We start from the raw sequence: 26,293 nt of genomic DNA, 5'->3' as shown, positions 1-26,293 counted from the left end.
CGTGTCACCGCACAGTTCAATGCAATCGGTTGCGAACCAACTCTAGGGCGAAAACACAGAGCGTAGGACGTCGGAAGAAAACGCAATAGGACCCACCAATCTAGCAGAATTATTACAACAATTGACGGAAACCATGACAAGACAAAATAAAGAAATTGCGAACCAAATTAAAATTCAGAATGCAGAAACGACGAAACAAATTGCAGAAACCACGAGACAAATGCGTGAGATTAAAGAACAAAACAAAAAAATTCAGTTACACCTAAGTCATATTGAAGACGAGACAAAAGAATCTCGAGAAGTGATAGGACACTTAGTAACAGGTCACAATCAATTGAGAACAGACATTGACAAGGTACAAGCGGACGTACAAACATTGCGTAATGACACTCAGGACGAGATCAAAACATTACGTAACAACACCCAGGGAGAAGTCAGGAAACTAGAGAAACAGATAAAAGTAATTACTAGACAAGCAGCAGGTACAGCCCGTAAATTGTTGAAAACAGTGTGTTAGACAAACGTATCACAAAAGCAGCGCTGAAAAGATATGATAACCGCATAGTCAAAATAGAAGCGTAAACGCAGCGACAATTTCAGAAATTGCGAACAGAGTTGTTGCAAACCATTGAAGAGCGTAGTGAACAAGATCGAACAAGCACTGAGTCTGCAACCACATCCGTATCTGTAACAGCACCGGAAAAACAAAAAATTAACGAAGATATCATGCATTTTCGATTCCAATCACAGGCGGAAAATAACATACGTGAAATCAGACAGCCTGCACCGCAACAAACACGTTTCGAAATTCTTGATGAACAAACGGCACCACAAACACATGCAGAACCACAAATGAATGTGTCAAGACAGTTTGGATCGTGCAATGAAGCGGCAAGATTAGCCAGACAAGATACCGAACCAATACCTGACAATGGAAAGCCAGGTCGCGAAGAGTACAGTGCAATGCATTCAGCTACACGTTCACAACCGATAGAAGAAAATTATTGCGTACCACTCCAACGATACTACGCAAGGGTACGCGAAAGTTACAGTGGACAATATCCAATGGATCTACCACAACCGGAAAGAAAGGCGATAGAAATGTTCAGAAACAAAAGTGGCGAAGAACCGCGAATTTCATATGGAACTATGACGAAGTACGACAACGATCATTTCCTCACAGTCAGAAAATTTCAACACTTTCGAGAAGGAAACTCATTACATCCACAAACTTTTATTGATCAATTCCGAGTAGGATTACCAGAACACTGGACGCTAGCACACAAATTAGACTTTATATGTGCACACCTGTCAGGAACAGTCGCAGAAACCATGCAGAATGTTGCAGCGACATGCCGATCGTACGAAGAGTTCAGAGAGAAGTTTCTCTCACGATATTGGTCCAACGAAGCACAGAACAGAGTGAAGTACGAATTATTACAGAACCCATATTTTGAAAATTCAGGAGAGAAGAGTCCCGTGAAATTTTTCGAATTAACGGCAAAGAAAAATCAATGCTTAGATGTACCATACAGTGATGGAGAGTTGATTAAATTATGCGCGATGAAGTTACCATTGAAATACCAGCAATCATTAGTAGGTTGCGGAGGCAATGACGTCGAAGCATTTAAAGGTATTCTAAGGGAACTACAGTTCATATTTTCGGAAGATGACGCAAGTAAAAGACGAAGCGCACGTGAAAACGAAAGCAAAAAGCAGTGGAATCCACAAGACACAGTACGAAGAAACAATAATTACGAACCACGTGATAACTTCGCACCAAGAAACGACAATAGATTTCAACAAAGAACCGGTTATGGATTTAGAAGAGAATATGGCAATAACTATAATTCACCCAAGAACGGCAACAAATATTACAGAGGGAATAACGACAACCGGAACGGGTACTGGAGAACCAATAGACCGACAAATTATCAACAAAGAAACCACTATCAACAAGCTGAACGAGAAAAGAGAATACAGATAGAAGAGGTGGAGGTAAGACCACCAAACCCTGATAAACGTTCGAATTGACAGCTAAGCGCCCATGCCAAAGAGAATGACGCACCGACCCAGGACAATTGCAGCACCTTGAACAGAGAAGTAAATACCTTATCACGAGAAGAGAAGAAGGAAGAAACAAATCCGCAGGGGCCAGATGAAAACGAAGACAGGAAAATAACAATATCGTGTTGGGACGAAATTAATTGGGAGAATACTGACGAGGAAGGTGAATTACCAGAGGCATGTACAACGAATGTAGGAGGAAAGGACGAAGTAATGAGTATTGCAGAGATATTTGCGATGGAAACCAGGGAAAGCGAATTCAATGAGGATAATGCGCAATCGACAGAAGTTGAAAATAAGTTACTAGTGGGCACACAACCCAACGTATATAATGAAGGAAGTTATGAAGCGATAATTATAGCATTTAGATGCGATTATGTGGAAGTAGCGACGAAGAAGGAGAAGATGGACGAGGATGAGGAAAAAGTAGAGGATGTTGAAAGCGTAAATGAAGGAAGAAATAGAGAAGAGGAAATACAAGAGAGAGAAGTAGCAGTCGAAGCTTATCCTACAGAAAGTTCGAATTCACAAGGCAGATTCCTGAAAAGACTCATGTATGATTCAGTGGAGGATTCGTTGATGCAAGAAGAGGAAGAACAGAACCAACCCTTTCAAATTCAACCAATTGTGAAGGCCATGGTAAAGCATATCCCAGTCAATATTGTAACTGATAGCGGAAGTGAACTGACTGCCATCTCAGAAAATTTATTCATGCAGTGCAATGCCAATGAGGAATTACCAGTTCTGAAAACACGTAAGATTAAAGTAAGAGGTCCTATTAGAAACAATGCTGCGGAAGTTACGAGACAAACAAGGTTAACTCTTTCGTGTCAAGGTCAAACGATCGAAGCCAACTTCGTGATTATACCTAAACTAACTGTAGATTTGATTATAGGTGCAGATTTTTTAAATGAGAGATGAGATATGGGGAAACGCAGCGTAACATTCGGAAATGTCACACTTCTCTTTGAGCAAAAGCTAAAATTAGAAGAAATACCAGTTATAAACAAACAATTAAGAATGACGCTAGATAAAGAGGATGAACAATTAGAATGGTGTGCACAATTCCAGGAGATATCTAAAATGTTAGATGATGATATTATTGAACCAGCTACCTCCACATATAACAGACCGCTCCATATTGTACAAAAACGAGATGGGAGCATCAGGTTAGTGTTTGATTCCAGACAGATCAACACAATCATAATCACTGAGACAAATCGCCCAGAAAAATTGGAGGAATTGATACAAAACTTCCATGGTGCTAAGATGTTTTCATCAATTGATTTACGGAGTAGTTTATGGCAAATAGAATTGGCCCCAGAATGTAGAAAATTTACAGCATTTATCGTATTCGGTAGATGTTACCGGTTTAAACGATTGCCATTAGGTTTAAACATATCATCAGCAGCGTTTTACAAAAGATTACTTGTTGCGTTGATGATGTGATTATAGCAGAACCCTCTTGGGAACATCACAATGACACATTAAATCAGTTCTTACAGAACATGAAAGAGCATGGGGTCACAGTAAATATAACAAAATCCAGATTTGGAAGGCGAGAGGTCAAATTTCTAGGACACATAATTTCAGAGAAAGGGATAATGCCTGACCCAAAAAAACTAACGGCAATCAAAGAAATCTGTACTCCATATAATAAGAAAACTCTCAGAGGATTTCTAGGTCTCACCGGATTCTATAAAAAATTTATTTGGATCGGCTCTCTCGCAACACTGCGCCTATGTGCATTGACTGGAAAAAACACGCCATGGGTATGGTATCAACAAGCCAATGAAGAATTTTTAAAAGTGAAAAACGCACTAACAACAGCAACGATTTTAGCACATCCTGATCCAACACAAAAATTTTTTATGGCCACTGATAGCGCGAAAACAGGTTTAGGAGTTGTTTTATTCCAAGAATACGAACAGACAGCGCTAAGATCATATAGAACAATTGCATTTGCCAGTCGGGTACTCACAAAAAGCGAGAAAAACTATTCAGTCACGGAGCTGGAAGCATTGGCCATTGTATGGGGTTTCCAACGTTTTCGATACTTCCTATTTGGAAGAAAAACAAAAGTATGCACTGACCACAAAGCATTAGAGTTTCTGTTATCCGCCAAACTAACTCATGGGAGGTTAGCCAGATGGATGTTAATACTACAAGAATTTGACTTCACTATTACACACATACCAGGACAAGCGAATGTATTAGCAGATGCTTTATCGCGATGTCCACAGGGTGCATCCAATAACATAGGTTTGGAGGCAGCAGAAGACCAGTTTACAATGTACTATATGAAACAAGTACCTTTCAAAACTACATTACGACAGTATTGAAACACATAGGCAAAGAACAGGACAAGGATCCCGAAATACTAGGAATAAAACACAAGTGGAGAAGTAAGGATCTTCCAGACATTCGACAGCACTATCTCGTAAAAAACAATGTTTCATTTTTTAGACGAAATGTTGCAACGAATGAATGGTTAATTTATATCCCAGTTGAACTGATTAATAAGTACATATGGTACACACATTTAAGTAATGGCCACTTTGGACTAAAGAAATACTTTTTAAAAATAAAACAAACAAGCCATTTTCCTAATACGGAAAGATGAATTAGAACAGTATTAGTCAAATGCAAAAAATGTATGAGGGCCATACACGTCACTTTCCAAACCAAACCACCTATGTTTCCAATAATCCCTAAAAAATTAAAACAAATAGCTGCAACAGATTAGATGGGGCCCCTCCCACGCACAAAAATGGATATATTTTCATATTCGTCGTTTTGGAACTTACTTCTAAATATGTTACCTTGACACCATTAAAACGGGCAACAGGTCTTATTATAAGTAAAGCATTTAGACAAGATTTTTTCAGACAAGTAGGTCGAGTGGAACGAATAATTTCGGATAATGGCCCACAATACAAATCAGTGCAATGGCAGAACACGTTAAAACAACACAAAATAAAACCCACCTACATATCTGAGTACAAACCTAGCGTAAATCCAGCAGAACGATCTATGAAGGACATAGGCACTTTATGCCGATTATATGCAGGCAAAAGACACAACACTTGGGATATATACCTTAAAGATTTTCATGAAGTAATAAATGAAATGCCACATAGCACTACACTACTACCTCCAGTTACTGTACTTAAAAATATTGAACCCCCAAACATAACAAGAGAAAATGTTAGATTTCCTATTGTACCACGTAGACAGCACAAACAAGTCATAGTAACAGCACTCTCCAACATCAGAAAGGCAGCCATTAAAAGAAAAGAAAGAGGAGATAGAATAGAAATTAAAAGAACATTCTCAGTAGGCCAGAAAGTATTTGTAAAAACACACCATCTCTCCAGCAAACAGAAACACAAAATACATAAGTTTTACGCTGCATACAAAGGACCTGTCATAATTAGCCAAATTGCTCATGATAATGCTGTGGAACTAATGAACCCAAAAACAGGCAAAACCTTAGGACTTCACCATGTGAGCCATATCAAAAAGTTTGAAGATTAATTTTATTACTGGTAAATAATCATCACAATATTTCAAGATTATGTTGCAGATAAGATCGTCAGGAGAAAGAAGAATGAAGAGAGAGGAAGGTGGAAAAAAGAAAGCAGTTTCAATAGAAACAAAAACAAAAATAACACCAATAGTACCATAGATTAAGGTGAAGCGCTAAAGCATAGATAGTCTAACAGCATTAAATACTAAAATGCTATACACCATGACACTACACAAAAATAAAAACGAATTTGAGGATTCTTGTAAAAGTTAAGACTCAAAATATCTTAGAATTGTAACATGGAAAGGGCGCCGAAATTTGTAAAGCTTTTTAAGAAGGCGTAAAACAATGTAGGTACTAGACATATGTTAGATGATTATAAGTAAAGCTTTTTGTGAGAACCATTGTAAAAACTCCAAGCAAAGACCAGATGCAACGACCCACAAGTCGCAATGCGAGAAGTATCAAGAAAGAAAAGGTCGTAATTAGCAAGACACGATTCCTACAAGGCAGAAGCGTTGAGAGAAGGGAAAGGACAGCGAGACCAACAGAGGGCCCTTGTAGCCAAAGTGGGCAGTAAATCTGCTGAACCATAGGGTGGCGGAACCCTGCTGGGACAGAACACGGAACCACAGAGTGGCGGATCACGGAAGGCCAAGAGCAGCGAGCAAAAAATGGCCTGACGAGAAGACCGCTTGGGCAAGCCACCACTGGCAAAAAAAAAAAAAAAAAAAAAAAAAAAAAAACTGTAAAAGTCACACTACTGCTATTAAACAGCACGCTGATGCACGAAACTGAAGAAAACTTCCACAAAGTAAAAATGACATGTCCAAACAATTTATCAAACTGTTACTAAGAGGAGAACTTCAAAGCGACTTGTTATCAATAAATATTTCCATATCCTGCCCAGAGAAGAACCAAGAAGCAAGTAAGAAGCAGAGAAAAAGCAGGAAGAACAGAAGTTGAAGATTCGCAAGATGGGTGAAGAATAGACGACATACCTTCCCAAATCCCTACCCTATTGTAAAATAGTCGTCTGCGAAGTATTACAACGAAAAACGACCGCTTTCAGCGACACATAACGACGACTTTCACACATACAAAGCCAGTAAACCACGAGATTCTGCACTCACAGCTCCATTCCATTATGGGATCTCCACAACAGGAACACACACTTGCAAAGCCAACAAGGAACGACAAACGAAGCTGTACATCAAATACTTGCCCACATCCATCTCGCTCAAGTCCATCACCTTCGTGCAAAAACATTCGCCAACCTCATGCTTAAACATTCATAGCATTTTGTGAATGTGTGAAATCAAATAATGTGATGTAGGAATTGTGCAAAAGAAACATGTGAAAAACTAAATAAGTAAAGCACACCAGACAGCTAATAAACTACAAAATAACAGTAATTGACTATGGACTTAGGTAAAAAATAGACTATCGGTAAAAATAAGTCATTAGTTCTGAAATGGACAGTATATAAAGAACAAAAGTAAGACATAATAAACACGAAAACTATATGCCACATACTTTCTCCTCATAAAAATAAAAGAATAACTATATTTTACTTAGTTTCTCCTTAGAAAAACAAAGAATAAAAAATTATCTTGTTGGATGTTTTCCCCTTTTTTTAACATTTGTACCATTTGTTAGGATAATATCTCAATACTTGTGACTGTATATTTCTTTTCAAAGCAATTCTTGGAAATTATTCTTATTTGTTAGTGTAAAAATGTTGAAATGAGTGTCTAGAAACAAAAACATTTTACTTGTACATGATATTTAGAAAATGTGTTAGGAATAGATTTTACTTAATTACTACATTTATAAAAAAAATATTTCTAAGAAAATCGAATTGAAAGACTCCTCACTTTCGATAACAAAATTCTTAAAAGACAAACTTCACAAATATAGAAAAAAATAATTAAAAATTAATAATAATAATAATAGCATAAAAATATTCTTCTCTTGTCAATATAAACATATTTTTGAGAATAATGTGAAAGAATATAAAAATATAAATTAGTAATACAAACTAGAATAGAACCAGAATAACGAGGCTGAAGTGTAGGCAACAAAATTTAGACAATGATTCAATCATTGCCTAACTGCCTAACTGTAACGGCAGCAGTATTGGCCAAAATGCGTGAAACTGTTGAGGCCAATACTGCCGAAATTACAGCACTAAAAAAGTCTGTGTCTGAATACGAGAAAAAGGCACGAGAGTTGGAAGTGAAACTATCTGCCGCAACTGACGAACTAGAACAGTACCAAAGGCGAAATAGTCTACGACTGTTTGGAGTAGTAGAAAATAAAGAAGAAGACACGGACAACCTGCTTATACAGGTTGCGCGTGAAAAATTAGGCGTAGAAGTGACCAAGGCAGACATTGACAGGAGCCATCGGGTGGGACGAAAACTACCAGGTGCCACCAAACCTCGTCCAATAATAATTAAATTTATCTCGTACCGAAAAAGGGCAGAGATCTTTACCCAGAAGAAGAAGTTAGCAAGGACAGGGCTTACAATAAGGGAAGATCTGACACACGAACGGCTAAAGCTTTTAAACAGTGCCATATCCCATTTCGGTCTTCAGAATGTGTGGACTCAGGATGGCAGAGTAATCATTAAGACGGCAGCTGGAAAGAAGACAGTCACAAACATGACAGAACTGAATAGTATTAAGTGAAGCTACTCGAGCCAAAAGTGCAAACTTAACACCATTTGCAAATTGTAACAGCCCTATACTCAGATATAGTCTTGTAATTTTATTAATTTTTTAATTATACCCATATTTGTACCTTCAACTAATTGTTTTTGTAACTGTATTAACTTTTCACTATTTTTTTGTGTCTGTAGCTCTAACCATTACTTAATTTTAGTTACTGCTAATACTTTTTTCATTTTCTCAGTTTATTCTCTTCCGTTCTGAATTAGTTCTATTGCAATTATTAGTCTCTCCTTTAGTTCATTAATCACCCATCTCTTCGGTTTAAATTGTTCATAACAAAAATCACTATCAGTATCACTTTAGCAAATTTCAATCTAATTGTAGCTTCCTACGATAATCACTACCAGCATCACTTTAGTAAATTTCAATTTAATTCTAGCTTCCTACGATAATCTATTAATTATTAAGCTTACTTCTCTCTGCCGGCAGCATCGGCCTCTTAAATCACTCCCTTTTCCCTTATTTCCACCCTAAGCTGTTTCAAATATGCTAATTACATTTCTCCTCGTACGACAGAGGATACACAGTGACACACAGCCGTCACTGTTTTGGTCATATTCTCCTTGCACCGAATACCACTAATCCATTTTCTATACTCCCGCAACCTCAGGAAATCTCTAGCAGTCGCCTTTCTTTCGGCACTCGCGGTGTCACACACAGGGCGCGCAAAATCTCGGACACCCCTGTGTTATGTCACTTGGCGGAAGCAGCGGCCAGTGCCCCTCGCGGCAGGTAGTGCCTAACAAAGGGACAAACCAGTCTGCCACCCTACTTCAGGCTGCTCAGCGGAACGCGTCAGAGCTTTTAGCAGCTCACTGCAACATCCAGTCTTTACCTGCACATTACGAAGAACTTAGCCTCCTCTTCAACCAACTAAACTACCACGTAATCCTCTTATCCGAAACGTGGTTGAAACCACACATATCCTCTGCATCTATTCATCTCCCAGGGTACACATTTCTTAGGGCAGACAGATCAAAAAAGCGAGGTGGCGGCGTCGGCGCGTATATACGAACAGATCTCAAAGCGAAAGTCTTATGTACGTCAAATCCTGCTGAAGAAAAAGAGGCTGAATTCATGTTCATTGAAATAAATATACAAAGTCGGAAATTCTTGACTGGCGTCGTGTACAAGCCGCCAAAAATAAGCTCAATGAGTTCCTTCCAGTCGGAATTACATTCACTTCAGTGTCAATACGAACATGTCATCGTAATGGGTGACTTGAACATAGACCTGCTAAGAGACACTCCCTCCGCAATAAACCTAAGAAGACTGTTTAGTTGCAATAGCATGAACATTCTTCCATTACAACCTACACACCATACGGCGCACAGTCATACTCTTATAGACGTAATCGCAACGAAACAGAGTGGCAAAGTAAGAGATGTTGGTCAAACATCGGCCCCTGGCCTCTCAGCACATGATGTAATATTCCTGGCCTACTCTGTGCAGCCCCCAAGGATCAAATCGCGTTACATAACTTGTAGGAACATGAAACGTATTGACCTTGACGCTCTAACAGCCGATTGCTCAGAAATCTCATGGCATCAAATAACCAGAAAACCATAATCGACGGCAAAATTAATGAACTTGGTGATAAACTCACTGCCCTCTATGACAAACATGCACCTGTGCGCACAATCCGTGTAAGAAAATCTCCTGCTCCATGGCTGACAGCTGAATTACGTCAAATGATGACTAATAGGGATGCTGCCCACAGGCGTTTCAAGGCAGATCCGAAACCCGAGCGTTTCGAAGAATATAGAAAGCTACGGAACAGAGTGAAACAATGCATTCGCAATGCTAAAATCAGGCACGCTCGCTCCCTTGTATGCAGCGATCTGACGCCCACGACTCTATGGAAGAATCTCCGTAGCTTGGGGGTCGGAAAGGCAAAATCGGAAACCACTTTTCATGTGTCAGCTAACGAATTAAATGAATTCTTCTCTGCACCTCTGAATACCAGCACAGCTGATAATTACCGTCCACAAGAATCCCTAAACAGGATAACTAACAACGATACCTTCCATCTAAAACATGTAACAACAAATACGGCAAGAAAAGCAATAATGAGAATCTCTTCTGATGCAATAGGCAACGACAGTATCGGTATAACCATGATTAAGAATGTTGCCGATATCTTAGTGCCTGTCTTAACTGACATATTTAATTTTTCCCTCGTGAACGGAATATATCCCACTGCATGGAAAAGAAGCCTAATTCGACCCATCCCTAAGATCGAAAACCCGCAACTGCCTAGTGATTACCGACCAATTAGCATACTGCCTGCTGTTTCCAAAGCACTTGAATATATTGTTCATGACCAAATCACTGAACACTTGCATGAATTCAGCCTGTATGACAAATTTCAATCCGGTTTCCGTAAACATCACAGCACAAACACTGCTCTAATTAAAGTAACTGATGACCTGAAATATGCCATCGACAATCGAAAGGCAACAATATTGACGCTACTGGACTTCAGCAAAGCTTTTGACACTGTTAACTTTGACATAATGCTCAGAAAAATGCAACAACTTAATTTCTCTGAAAGTGCAATGAGATGGTTTGAAAGCTACTTAAAAGACAGACAGCAATGTGTTGTCTGCGTAAATGAAAAATCTTCCTGGAAACATGTTTCCTCGGGAGTGCCACAAGGATCAGTCTTAGGACCACTTTTGTTTTCTTTATATGTCAATGATATTTCATCGGTTCTGTCCTCCTGTAAATATCATTTCTTTGCCGACGACCTCCAGCTCTACCTAAGCGTCAGACCTGAAGATGTAAACACTGCAATCGCTCAGATGAACGATGATCTGTCTTCAGTAGTGACATGGGCGAAAAACCTGGGGCTTAAACTAAATGCAAAAAAGACGCAAGTAATCTTAATAGCCCATCAGAAATTAATAAGTTCAGATTTCCGCGAACGGCTACCTCCTATTCTGCTCGACGGTACTCCAATACCATATCAGAAAACAGTGAAGAACTTGGGTGTAACTTTGGATGAGCATCTCAACTGGGCGGAGAATACAGTCGCAGTGTGCCGAAAGACGTCTGCTTGTCTCTATGCTCTCAAAAAGTTTCGGAACATATTTCCACAGGACTTGAAACGCCAGCTCGTGCAAGCACTCGTTCTACCGAACCTCCACTATTGTGATGTGATTCAACAAGGCATGAGCAGTGAAAACAAAAGACGGCTAGAGCTAACCATGAATGCCTGTGTGCGTTACACCTGCAACATTCGCCGATACGATCATGTTAGTGCTTCATACTCCCAGCTAGGGTGGCTGCGGCCGGACAAATTGCGCGACTACCACACTCTATGTCTACTCCACCGACTCCTCGAGGCGCAAACACCCCAGTACCTTGCCTCAGAGATTAAAAACCTGTCATGTCATCACAATCGCAACACGAGGTCACTCTTATTTGGTATCCTAACTGTGCCCACTCACAAAACAAAAACTTTTGCAAACTCCTTCTCAGTTGCCGCTGTCCGCCTCTGGAACAAACTGCCCCTTACCTTGCGCAAAATTCAATCTCCTGCTGCTTTTAAGAAGAAGTTGAAGCATTTCCTACCATCATCCTCATAAAGTTCTCCACAAAATTAATGTACAAGGACAATCCCCTCATCTGTCAAATAGCAAAGCTAGCGTCTCCTATGTTGCTCCTGAGATGCCTTCCTCTTCATCTATCTCTATTAGCCACGCAATATTCTTTTCCTTTATATTTCCTTAATTATGTTTCATCATGTCTCTCTATTCTTCTCCTCCCTTCACCATGAGTCTCCCTCATACTCCCTGCTGCCAGCACTCCTATCTCAAATCTGTCTGTTCAATAATGTCTAATTATAACAGTACTTGTGATCTAAGATTATAAACTCTATATGTATGTATTTTTCCAGGTGTACCTTTCAAATTTTTTATTTCACTTTTTGTACTAGATGTAGTTTAACATGCCTACTAAAACATATGAATGTAAAATAAGTAGAATGCCTGGTTAGATGTAAGAGAGGGCCTGATGGCCCTAATCTTGCCAGGTTAAATAAATAAATAAATAAATAAATAAATAACTTCAGCGCAAAAATTAAGTTCGAAGGTTGGTGATATGTAAGGTGTCAGGCAAATCCAACACCTTCCAAGAAAACCATGACATGATAAGCAAATCTAGTAGTATGTCACATAGCTCCGAATAAATCGTGACATTAAATTAACCAAAATAATACGAGTAACAAGTGAGCAAATGGAATACCACAGACTAACACAAGAATGCCTAAATGCATGTCATACCTTCCCACGTCGCCAGCTAACCACCAGGACCACCCCCCAGCCCATGTTAAAAGCTAGAGCCCTCCAGAAGAACAGTATAGATCTTACGATAACACTAAATGCATGTCATACCTTCCCACGTCGCCAGCTAACCACCAGGACCACCCCCCAGCCCATGTTAAAAGCTAGAGCCCTCCAGAAGAACAGTATAGATCTTACGATAACACTAAAAGAGCCACACCAGCCGAAAGTTTTAGCGTGAGACTTTTTCGCGTCTCTGTTACGTTGCAAACGTTAAAAACATTGCCCCACCACGAAAAGTAACCGCCAGGACCACCCCCCAGCCCATCTTAAAAGATAGAGCCCTCCAGAAGAACAGTATAGATCTTACGATAACACTAAAAGCGCCACACCAGCTGCAAGTTTCAGCGTGAGACTTTTTCGTGTCTCTGTTACGTTGCAAACTTTAACAACATTGCCCCACCACGAAAAGTATAACGTTTCTCATTGGATGGACAGAATTATTGTAGGTGGAGCTTAAGGTTAACATTGAGACCCTGATTGGTCAGATGAAAACACAGCCAGATAGCTTTTTTTTTTAACCAACTTCGGTAAATTGTAGTAAGGAGAAGTTAGGAGAGAGTTGCTTCCGAGTCGGCGAGGTGCGTGGAGCGGTGCCGACCGACGCCCCCTGAAACTGCCTAACCAATGACAAGGTAATGAACGCACGCGATGCCGTATAACAGCGCATAAAGCTTCACTCAGAACTGCATAAGTCTCATCTGTTACACCCCCGTTTTGCGTAATACTAGTGTCAATCGTCAATTAAAGCTCATGGTATTCACATTTGCTACGCAAGTTAAAATCTGAATCGCGATGAGTTTTCTGTTATATAATTATTGAGCAGCCATATCAGCCACTGTAATTTACTACAAGTTAGATAAGCAATTAAAGATAATTGAGGGTCACTGTAGACCATTTTGATAGTTTTCTCTTTTGTGAAACTTAATTTAAACCTAGATTATAGATATGATATGGCATAGGTCATCCTTCGATCCATTGTAGAACTTGCAAACCCATTCAGGGAATATTCGTTCACATTTTTGTTGAACGCAGTTGGTTTTTATCATCCTGTATTAAAACATTTCCTTTTATCAATAGTGCAATTTATAAACAATGTTTTGTGAATAGAATAAAATTTCCAATGGTAAACTTAACTGCTTTTTCGACGTTATTTTACCAGCTAACTAAAAATAGGAAAGCCTTGAACCCCTTCCACTAAATTTAGTTAGTATTAAGATTCTTTTACAGGTAGTGCAGTGGAGCTGACGCTGAAATAATTAAGTATTTGGTTATATCATCAGGGAGACTCTTCTGAACTCTACATGTCATGTGTGGTCTGGCGTCTCCTTACCAGCAACAGGTCCCGGGTTCAACTAGTCAATTCCCTAAAAAACACGCTCAGAGCTTCGTTGCGCGAAAGTGGTAGGGAGACACGACCTCCAGCAAACAGACACCACGCAGAATGTTAGACAGTACCAATAAGCACATAAGATACGGCACCATTTTCAATTGAACAAATTAATTTTTGAGGTTATAATCTATGCCTAAAATTTCCAATAAAGATTTTATCTATTAAAGATTTCGAATAAACCTGTGATTTTGAACTACATTCCGATTATGATATTTTCGTCCATAAATGTGTAATGTGCTGCGAATACATAGAAAGAAAAGCCGGCCGCGGTGGCCGACCGGTTCTAGGCGCTTCTGTCTGGAACCGCGCGACTGTTACGCTCGCAGGTTCGAATCCTGCCTTGGGCATGGATGTGTGTGATTTCCTTAGGTTAGTTAGGTTTTAGTAGTTCTACGTTCTAGGGGACTGATGACCTAAGATGTTAAGTCCCATAGTGCTCAGAGCCATACAAAGAAAGATCCTTTATCATTTAGCTACAATATAGCAGGTCAGCAACTAGAAGTAGTTAATTCCGGGAATTATCTGGGAGTAGGTATTAGGAGTGATTTAAAATGCCATGATCATATAAAGTTGATCGTCGGTAAAGCGGATGCCAGACTGAGATTCATTGGAAGAATCCTAAGGAAATGCAATCCGAAAACAAAGGAAGTAGGTTACAGTACACTTGTCCGCCCATTGCTTGAATATTGCTCACCATTGTGGGATCCGTACCAGATAGGGTTGATAGAAGAGATAGAGAAGTCCAACGGAGAGCAGCGCGCTTCGTTACAGGATCATTTAGTAATCGCGAAAGCGTTACGGAGATGATAGATAAACTCCAGTGGAAGATTATGCAGGAGAGACGCTCAGTAGCTCGGTATGGGCTTTTATTGAAGTTTCGAGAACATACCTTCACCGAGGAGTCAAGCAGTATATTGCTCCCTCCTACGTATACCTCGTGAAGAGACCATCACGATAAAATCAGAGAGATTAGAGCCCACACAGAGGCATACCGACAATCTTTCTTTCCACGAAGAACACAAGAGTGGAATAGAAGGGAGAACCGATAGAGGTAATCAAAGTACCCTCCGCCACACACCTTCAGGTGGCTTGCGGAGTATGGATGTGGATGTAGATGTAGAAAATCACTCTTTCTCGAAGTAAACTTATCAGTTTGTCTCGGTCCATATTTCGTGTGCGGTAACGTAGGTCGATTTGAGCGAAGAAAACAAACTGGTTTGAACTTCACTGAATGTCGCCCGAAGTCTGTACGTGTGTGTGTGTGTGTGTGTGTGTGAAATCTTATGGGACTTAACTGCTAAGGTCATCAGTCCCTAAGCTTACACACTATTTGACCTAAATTATCCTAAGGACAAACACACACACCCATGCCCGAGGGAGGACTCGAACCTCCGCTGGGACAAGCCGCACAGTCCATGACTGCAACGCCTGAGACTGCTCTGCTAATCCAGCGCGGCGAAGACTGTACGTTCGGGGATAAGATCGGTTATAGTGTGACCGCGCATGTAGTGGTGTATTGATTTGAAAACATCCAAGGGAAGTGAGAGTTGTGTGAAAGTGGGGAGGGAACGTACTGCATGGTTCAAGCTGGAAAATGGGCTGCGACAGGGAAGTGCACTTTCGCCTTTATTGTTTATTATTGTTATGGATGAAATCCTACAGCAAGTATCAGATGCAATTGGAGATCATAAAATGAAAGCAGTGCTTTTTGCCGATGACCTGATGTTTTGGGGAAATTGCGAGAAGGAGGTGCAAGAGCAGGTAGATGCATGGGAGGCAACGGCAGCTCAATATGGAATGCATTTCTCTGCAAAGAAAAGTGAAATAATTGTCACAACAAGGAAGAAGAATAGGCCAAATGTGGATATAACTTGTGGAGGGGAAAACTACAAGTGGTAGAGAACTTCAAGTACCTGGGAAGCATGATTGAAAGTAAGGGGGGAAACGCAATGGAAATAAATGAAAGGTGCAGAAAAGCAGGGCAGTTCTACAAATGCATTAGGGGGCTTATTTGGAGCAAGGAGGTGCCACAGAAATCCAAGGGAATTGTATACCGAACCTACTTTGTCCCCATATTGGCATACGGAAGTGAGACATGGGTAATGCACAAAAGCGACAAAAGTAGAATACAGCCTAGTGAAATGAAGTTCCAGAGGAGCAGGTTGAGTGTAACACGACGAGACAGATTGCGAAATGTGTATGTGAGGGAAAGACTAAAGGAGGAACCAGTACAGGACAGGATAGAAAAATCAAGACTGCAGTGGTATGGACACATGAAGAGAATGGATGAGGGAAGAATTCCAAAGAGGATGTTTGATCTGCAACTGGAGGGGAAGAGGCCCAGAGGAAGACCAAGAGATAGATGGGTGAAGGGACTGAAGGAATGTGTGACGAGAAGAGGAGAGAACTGGACGAAGGTGGAAGAGGGGGAATGGTGGAAAGACAGAACACGATGGAGAGGCTTGTGTTCCCGACAGACCCAGCCAGTGGCTGGAAACTGTCGAAGATGATGATGATGATGATGATGATGATGGTCGTCACCGACCGACGTCGGTCGTCGGCGGAATCCACCGATATCGGAGCCACTGTCACCGTAGCCTTAGGCGAGATAGTGTCGGTCATCTTCGGCAACTTCCGCCAAGCTGCGTGACGTTTATTCACCCTGTCTCTCGCACATCGCAACAGAGGGAACACCACGCTACCTGGCACGCGTCTGCAGTACTCCTTTGACTGTGACCGGCAAGTAGGCTCTAGCAGCTGCGGAGAGGGCCTCAGCCGACAGATGAGTCCCGTGCCTTGCAGGCGAGGATAGGCTCTGAGCGATGTTTACGGGGCGCCCGTCTGCTGTAAACACGGCCGCTAATCGCCGCCAGCTGTGCGCCGTGGCGACGCGCGTCGCGGCGCGCCAGCCGGCCCGCTGCCAGGAGGGCTCAGGGCTCGCTCCTCTGCTTCTGTTGGCACTCGGCGGGCCCAGAGGCGCCGAGCGACGCGCCTTGTTGTTTCGCGGTGTAGCTGACACCTGCGGCTCGGCCCGCCAGCGATGTTCGACTAGCGCCACCCGGGAAGGAACGAGCAATTGCGCTTTAATAAATTATAGAGGTTAGATGACGATCAGTTTGTCTTCAGGAAAGGTAAAGGCACCAGAGACACAGTTCTGACGTTGAAGCTGATAAGGGAAGAAAGACAAAAGAAAAATCGAGACATGTTCGTAGGATTTCTCACCTGGAAAAAGCGTTCGACAGTGTGAAATCGTGCAAGCTGTTCGAAATTCTGAGGAAAATAGGGGCAAGCCATAGGGAAAGACGGGTAATGTACAATATATACAAGAACCAAGAGGGAACAATAAGATTGGAAGACCAAGGACGAAATGCTTGGATTAAAAAGGAATGTAGTCTTTCGCCCCTAATGTTCAATCTGTACATCGAAGAAGGAATGACGGAAATAGAAGAAAGCTTCAAAAGTGGAATAAAATTCAAAGCCAAATGATATCAATGATATATTCACTGATGACAATAGTATCCTACGTGAAACTGAAGAAGAATTGTAGCATTTGCTGCATGCAATGAATAGTTTAATGAGTACAAAATGTGGAATGAGAGTAGATCGAATAAAAACGAAAGTAATGATAAGTAGCAGAAATGACAACAGCGAGAAACTTAACACCAGCACTGGGGAACACGAAGTAGATGAAGTTAAGGAATTATGCGATTTAGGTAGAAATGAGTACAGCGAGAAAACATCATGATCGGTGATCACAAACCACATGGAGTAAGGAATTCTGCGACCTAGGCAGCAAAATAACCCATGATGGACGGAGACGGAGAAAAGAGGACATAAAAAGCAGACTAGCACTGAAGTAAAGGGCATTCCTGGCCAGGCGAAGTCTATCAAACATAGGCCTTAATTTGAGGAAGAAATTTCAGAAAATTCATGTTTGGAGCGTACCACTGTGTGCTAATGAAAGACGGACTGTGGAAAAACCGGAAAAGAACAGAATCGAAGAGTCTGAATTGTGGTGCTACAGAAGAATGTTGAAAATTAGGTGGACTGCTAAGGTAAGGAATGACGAGGTTCTCCGGAGAATCAGTGAGGAAAGGAATATGTGGAAAACACTGGCAAGGAGAAGGAAAAGGATGGTAGGAGTTCTATCAAGACATCAGTGAATAACTTCTGTGGTACTAGAGGGAGCTGTAGAGGCTAAAATCTGTAGAGGAAGACAGAGGCTGAAATACACCCAGCAAATAATTGAGGACGTAGGTTGTAAGTGCTGCTCCGAGATGAAGAGGTCGGCACAAGGGAGGCCGCATCAAACCAGGCAGAAAATAATGATTAAAGATAGAGAGAGAGAGAGAGAGAGAGAGAGAGAGAGAGAGATAGAAATACGTTCTTACTAAGAAAAAACACATGGCTAAACTGAATCATACCTCTTTAGTTAAATATCTACATTATTTAAACATACCTCATGTCACTCCACAAGACTTCAGAGTACAGGGTATTTATGATTAAACATCAGCTACTTGAGAGTGTTCGCATGAAATTTTCTGGGAATACTTGTACGGACACGTGAAAGAGAAAAAACGAATGAATTATTGAGAGGAACACTCTTTAATTTCCATATGAGGGGGCTCAATTCTGCTGATCTTGGTGGGTATGTAGTTTGGAACGATCGGCCAAGGACTCGGTCTTCTCCCCCTATGTTACAGAGTAACCGAGCAACCTCACGACAAGTGTGAGTTGGATCTCCATTGTGCACCAAAACCCAAAGCACCTTTCTTTCTTAGAGCAGCGATCACAGACTGGTGAAGCAGATAGTAGTAATGTGTACCGCTCACGCTATATGTCCTTTCTCCTTGGGGTCCGAGTTCCCCAATCAAAACTGGACCAACCATGAACTGTGCCGAAGAGCCACATCACAAAGCAACTCGTTCACCGTGAAGAGAACCACCATGGAAATTCGTTGGCGCTGACTATCCCGAAATGCGACAGTTGTGAGTGTAACCTCCCGCAGTGAACGTAAAGTGTGCTTCATCACTCCACAAAATATTCCAAGACAACGTGTTATCAACTTCAGCCGTTCCAAGCAACGTCAGAGCAATGTCTACTCGAATGTCTGCGTCGCGTGGCAAAAGCTGGTGTTTAATGTGAAGTTTGTACGGATATCGTTTTACAGTTGTTCGCATCACTGTTCGATCTCTGAACCATGGATTGTTCAGCTGTCGTGACACTTCGTGTACTGACTGAAGATCACATATTGTGTCCAGCATTCTGAGCAATAGCGACAGTAACTTATTTAACAATTTGTGGTGTAATATTCCGTCTGCCTTGTCAGTGTTTGTAGAGAAGAGTTCTAGAACAGAGCTCGTGTAGTACCTGTAATATTGTCTCGACGATAGCTTCCACAGTGGCGGCGGTAGCTGAGAGATGAACTGGTGTTGCAGCACTACACGATGGACTGCTACTTCCGCCAGGTGTGGCGCGACCGCCGGCTCACGTTCACTCTACCCGGCCTGGAGGAGTTCTCGCTGCCCTGGCTGTTCCTGGACCGCGTCTGGAAGCCCGACACCTTCTTCATGAACGGCAAGCGCTCGCACCTGCACCGAATCACCGTCCCCAACAAGTTCTTGCGCCTGCGCGAGGACGGCGTCCTCACCTATTCCATGAGGTTCGTACAGCCCAGGGCTTCAAATAGTATTTGCAGAGCATTTTTCTGACATGTACTGGAGGCATATAGTATTAACGTAACATCTATGCTAGTGGCAATTAACATTTCCACACCACATAACAAACGTCAAATTACCCTAATTGGTCATGCAAGTGGTTAACATTGCGTAGGGACTGTGCGAAACAGGTAGCAGTAATGGCCTCTACATTTTGTATGTAAAGAAGTATTACGTAGCGGATTTCTCATTCAGAAACAGTAGGTGAATGTTGGCTGTTTCTGAGAAAATTGTTCTATATGTTATGTAACAAGGAGCAACGGCCACCTGCACGTGTTGGAATTTGTCGCTAGCAGTTCAACAGAAGCTTCTCGAGACCGCTGCTTACCATTCCGCGAGTTTTTAGTTCGGGTTGCTCGGGACTCCATGCCTGTCATACGAATAGACGGAAATAAAAAAACGTTTTGCATCACCCCGAATCCCAGAACTCCTGAAGATAGACGTTGACTGTGGATAAAACACAGTCCCTTTGACTGTTCAGAGATGTCACTAAACCCACCCAAAGATGTAAACAACCATGCATGAGCTGCGCCTATTAGACGGAGGAGGTCCGACAGCCGATCATTTCCAGTTATTCCTCCACGAAGGAGGTACACGGCTCGTGTTGCCTGTACTTCAGTCGTGCCTAGATGATCAATACCGCGGTTCGATCGCGTCCGCGTTGTTACTTTGTACCAGGAAGGGCTCTCAACAAGGTAAGTGTCCAGGCGTCTCGGAGTGAACCAAAACGATGTTGTTCGGACATGAAGGAGACACAGAGAGACAGGAAGTGTCGATGACATGCCCCGCTCAGGACGCCCAAGGGCTACTACTGCAGTGGATGACCACTACCTACGGATTATGGCTCGGAGGAATCCTGACAGCAACGCCACCGTGTTGAATAATGCTTTTCGTACAGCCACAGGACGTCGTGTTACGGCTCAGACTGTGCGCAACAGGCTGCGTGATGCGCAACTTCACTCCCGACGTCCATGGCGAGATCCATCTTTGCAATCACGACTCTATGCAGCGCGGTACAGACAGGCCCAACAACAAGCCAAATGGACCACTCAGGATTGGCATCACGTTCTTTTCACCGATGAGTGTCGCATATGCCTTCATCCAGACAATCGTCGGAGACGTGTTTGGAGGCAACCCGCTCAGGCTCAACGCCTTAGATACACTGTCCAGCGAGTGCAACAAGGTGGAAGTTACCTGCTGTTTTGGGGTGGCATTATGTGGGGCCGACGTACGCCGCTGGTGGTCATGGAAGGTGCCGTAACGGCAGTGCGATACGTGAATGCCATCCTCCGACCCAAAGTGCAACCATACAGCAGCATATTGTCGAGGAATTCGTTTTCATGGACGATAATTCGCGCCCCCATCGTGCCCATTTTGTGAATGACTTCCTTCAGGACAACGGCATCGCTCGACTAGAGTGGCCAGCATGTTCTCCAGACATGAATCCTATCGAACATGCATGGGATGGATTTAAAAAGGGCTGTTTATGGACTACGTGACCCACCAACCACACTGAGGAATGTACGTTGACTCACCGTTAAGGATTGGAGCAGTCTGGACCAATAGTGCCTTAATGAATTTGTGGATAGTATGCCACGACGAATATAGGCATGCATCAATGCAAGAGAACGTGCTACTTGATATTAGAGGTACCGGTGTGTACAGCAGTCTGGATCACCAGCTCTGAAGGTGCTACAACATACAATGTGTGGTTTTCATGAGCAATAAAACTGGCGGAAATGATGTTTATGTTGATCGCTATTCCAATTTTCTGTACAGGTTCCGGAACTCTCGGAACTGACGTGATGCAAAACTGTTATACATGTGTGTAGTATCGATGGGTTCAGGAGGTCCGTGTTCAACGCCCTCAAAGACTTCAGCGGCCTCTGACAACTAGCCCTCGAGAGAATGGACATATTGTCTGCTCGCCAGTTCAAGGTCGAGCAGCCACGTCACGTATCATGTCTTGGGTTGATAAATGTGCTTGTTTGCAACAGGACAAGTATCCAGTCAAACAGTACTATGATAGCTGAAACAATGCTGTTGTCAACACGACGAACATTGTTGCATCTCCGTTATTTTTCTTTTTTTTTTAATTGGGTTTCGGAATGTGCCCATGCAGCCATCTCAACACAGGAAGTGTTATACTACAATTGGTTTTGACAATTTATGGTATTTTTATTTGAAATCGTACCCTGGTACTATGTAACATGTTGTTGTTGTTGTGGTCTTCAGTCCTGAGACTGGTTTGATGCAGCTCTCCATGCTACTCTATCCTGTGCAAGCTTCTTCATCTCCCAGGACCTACTGCAACCTACATCCTTCTGAATCTGCTTAGTGTATTCATCTCTTGGTCTCCCCCTACGATTTTTACCCTCCACGCTGCCCTCCAATACTAAATTGGTGATCCCTTGATGCCTCAGAACATGTCCTACCAACCGATCCCTTCTTCTGGTCAAGTTGTGCCACAAACTCCTCTTCTCCCCAATCCTATTCAGTACCTCCTCATTAGTTATGTGATCTACCCATCTAATCTTCAGCATTCTTCTGTAGCACCACATTTCGGAAGCTTCTATTCTCTTCTTGTCCAAACTGGTTATCGTCCATGTTTCACTTCCATACATGGCTACACTCCATACAAATACTTTCAGAAATGACTTCCTGACACATAAATCTATACTCGATGTTAACAAATTTCTCTTCTTCAGAAACGCTTTCCTTGCCATTGCCAGTCTACATTTTATATCCTCTCTACTTCGACCATCATCGGTTATTTTGCTTCCCAAATAGCAAAACTCCTTTACTACTTTAAGTGTCTCATTTCCTAATCTAATACCCTCACCATCACCCGACTTAATTCGACTACATTCCATTATCCTCGTTTTGGTTTTGTTGATGTTCATCTTATATCCTCCCTTCAAGACACCATCCATTCCGTTCAACTGCTCTTCCAAGTCCTTTGCTGTCTCTGACAGAATTACAATGTCATCGGCGAACCTCAAAGTTTTTATTTCTTCTCCATGGATTTTAATACCTACTACGAATTTTTCTTTTGTTTCCTTTACTGCTTGCTCAATATACAGATTGAATAACATCGGGGAGAGGCTACAACCCTGTCTTACTCCCTTCCCAACCGCTGCTTCCCTTTCATGTCCCTCGACTCTTATAACTGCCATCTGGTTTCTGTACAAATTGTAAATAGCCTTTCGCTCCCTGTATTTTACCCCTGCCACCTTTAGAATTTGAAAGAGAGTATTCCAGTCAACATTGTCAAAAGCTTTCTCTAATTCTACAAATGCTAGAAACGTAGGTTTGCCTTTCTTTAATCTTTCTTCTAAGGTAAGTCGTAAGGTCAGTTTTGCCTCACGTGTTCCAGTATTTCTACGGAATCCAAATTGATCTTCCCCGAGGTCCGCTTCTACTAGTTTTTCCATTCGTCTGTAAAGAATTCGTGTTAGTATTTTGCAGCTGTGGCTTATTAAACTGATTGTCCGGTAATTTTCACATCTGTCAACACCTGCTTTCTTTGGGATTGGAATTATTATATTCTTCTTGAAGTCTGAGGGTATTTCACCTGTTTCATACATCTTGCTCACCAGATGGTAGAGTTTTGTCAGGACTGGCTCTCCCAAGGCCGTCAGTAGTTCCAATGGAATGTTGTCTACTCCGGGGGCCTTGTTTCGACTCAGGTCTTTCAGTGCTCTGTCAAACTCTTCACGCAGTATCGTATCTCCCTTTTTATCTTCATCTTCATCTACATCCTCTTCCATTTCCATAATACTGTCCTCAAGTACATCGCCCTTGTATAGACCCTCTATATACTCCTTCCACCTTTCTGCTTTCGCTTCTTTGCTTAGAACTGGGTTTCCATCTGAGCTCTTGATGTTCATACAAGTGGTTCTCTTCTCTCCAAAGGTCTCTTTAATTTTCCTGTAGGCAGTATCTATCTTACCCCTAGTGAGAAAAGCCTCTACATCCTTACATTTGTCCTCTAGCCATCCCTGCTTAGCCATTTTGCACTTCCTGCCGATCTCATTTTTGAGACGTTTGTATTCCTTTTTGCCTGCTTCATTTACTGCATTTTTATATTTTCTCCTTTCATCAATTAAATTCAATATTTCTTCTGTTACCCAAGGATTTCTACTAGCCCTCGTCTTTTTACCTATTTGATCCTCTGCTGCCTTCACTACTTCATCCCTCAAAGCTACCCATTCCTCTTCTACTGTATTTCTTTCCCCCATTCCTGTCAATTGTTCCCTTATGCTCTCCCTGAAACTCTGTACAACCTCTGGTTCTTCCAGTTTATCCAGGTCCCATCTCCTTAAATTCCCACCTTTTTGCAGTTTCTTCAGTTTTAATCTACAGGTCATAACCAATAGATTGTGGTCAGAGTCCACATCTGCCCCTGGAAATGTCTTACAATTTAAAACCTGGTTCCTAAATCTCTGTCTTACCATTATATAATCTATCTGATACCTTTTAGTATCTCCAGGGTTCTTCCATGTATACAACCTTCTATCATGATTCTTAAACCAAGTGTTAGCTATGATTAAGTTGTGCTCTGTGCAAAATTCTACCAGACGGCTTCCTCTTTCATTTCTTAGCCCCAATCCATATTCACCTACTACGTTTCCTTCTCTCCCTTTTCCTACACTCGAATTCCAGTCACCCATGACTATTAAATTTTCGTCTCCCTTCACTATCTGAATGATTTCTTTTATTTCATCATACATTTCTTCAATTTCTTCGTCATCTGCAGAGCTAGTTGGCATATAAACTTGTACTACTGTAGTAGGCGTGGCCTTCGTATCTATCTTGGCCACAATAATGCGTTCACTATGCTGTTTGTAGTAGCTTACCCGCATTCCTATTTTCCTATTCATTATTAAACCTACTCCTGCATTACCCCTATTTGACTTTGTGTTGATAACCCTGTAGTCACCTGACCAGAAGTCTTGTTCCTTCTGCCACCGAACTTCACTAATTCCCACTATATCTAACTTTAACCTATCCATTTCCCTTTTTAAATTTTCTAACCTACCTGCCCGATTAAGGGATCTGACATTCCACGCTCCGATCCGTAGAATGCCAGTTTTCTTTCTCCTGATAACGACATCCTCTTGATTAGTCCCCGCCCGGAGATCCGAATGGGGGACTGTTTTACCTCCGGAATATTTTACCCAAGAGGACGCCATCATCATTTAATCATACAGTAAAGCTGCATGCCCTCGGGAAAAATTACGGCCGTAGTTTCCCCTTGCTTTCAGCCGTTCGCAGTACCAGCACAGCAAGGCCGTTTTGGTTATTGTTACAAGGCCAGATCAGTCAATCATCCAGACTGTTGCCCTTGCAACTACTGAAAAGGCTGCTGCCCCTCTTCAGGAACCACACGTTTGTCTGGCCTCTCAACAGATACCCCTCCGTTGTGGTTGTACCTACGGCACGGCTATCTGTATCGCTGAGGCACGCAAGCCTCCCCACCAACGGCAAGGTCCTTGGTTCATGGGGGGGGGGGGGGGGGCTATGTAACATAGAATTAACGAAATACTGATTCGACATAAAACAAAATTTACACTCTGAGTACACGAAAAGGAGTTAGACGAAAATGGAACACAGGATGCACAGCGGTACTATACTACAAAAATCCAACCGGTAACACAATAAGAAACTACAGCTCACCATTGGTACATATCTGGGATATTCCCAATTCAGTACGCATGAATGACTATATATCTAAATTAACAAAAAACTTTTTTTTGTATATCCTGTGACAATTATATCAGAAGCTACGGAAAGAATTAGATATTTGTGCATGACTGTAAGTACCATCTAGACAGAAAAGGAGAACGATTTACAAGAACCAGAGTTGTACAGACACACAGGTATTCAGAGACACACACATAGTAGGCACGTAGTGACATACATTTAGAGGCTGAATATTCCATATTCTTCTTCCGCAGAGTAGCACGTGCAGATATGGTCTGTTAATTGAGGTTTCATCTTCCCCTGGCATTCTAAGTACAAGTAGCATTAGATTAGCAGCGCCGGGAGCTATATCTTGATTTTGGTAGTTTCGTCAGACTCATACAATAGCTTATACGTTGTTATATCGTTGGGAGCTAACAAGGTTTGGAGGCTACTAGGGAACTGAGGACCAAGAGATCGAAGATTACTTGCAAGAATATTTATGTGATATGAGTTCCGAGGACCTTACACAAATACAATATATTGTTCGGATCTTCTTCCTCGCCGCAAACACATAGAGGGATGGCGCTTAGGTTGAGCCGATAGATTTGTTTGTTGAACTTCCAATGACTAAATTTCAGTCGTACTATAATTGATGTTTGTGCCTTATTATACAAAGATACTCTTGGAATTGTGGGATGAACTAGTGCCTTTGATTTAAGATGTCCGTAATCATTCCTCTGTCCAGTCCGAGGACAACCGCTTTCTGATCAAGGGTATCATATTGGTGAGATAGAGTTTATCGTACTTAATAATTCTG

General features: G+C 41.9%; 1 protein-coding gene across 3 annotated transcripts in view; it reads left to right on the top strand.

Moving 5' to 3' along the window:
• LOC126251967 (uncharacterized) overlaps nt 1-26,293 on the top strand; it is a 241,164-nt gene that overhangs the window by 88,543 nt on the left and 126,328 nt on the right. For all 3 annotated transcript variants that reach the window (XM_049952732.1, XM_049952733.1, XM_049952731.1), the window contains exon 3: nt 19,510-19,733. In XM_049952732.1, the coding sequence (XP_049808689.1) occupies nt 19,510-19,733 (224 nt within the window). The remainder of the gene's footprint in view (nt 1-19,509; nt 19,734-26,293) is intronic.

The sequence above is a fragment of the Schistocerca nitens genome, chromosome 4 (genome assembly GCF_023898315.1).
Source record: "Schistocerca nitens isolate TAMUIC-IGC-003100 chromosome 4, iqSchNite1.1, whole genome shotgun sequence".
NCBI lineage: Eukaryota > Metazoa > Arthropoda > Insecta > Orthoptera > Acrididae > Schistocerca > Schistocerca nitens.
This window is presented reverse-complemented; position numbering and strand designations above follow the sequence as displayed.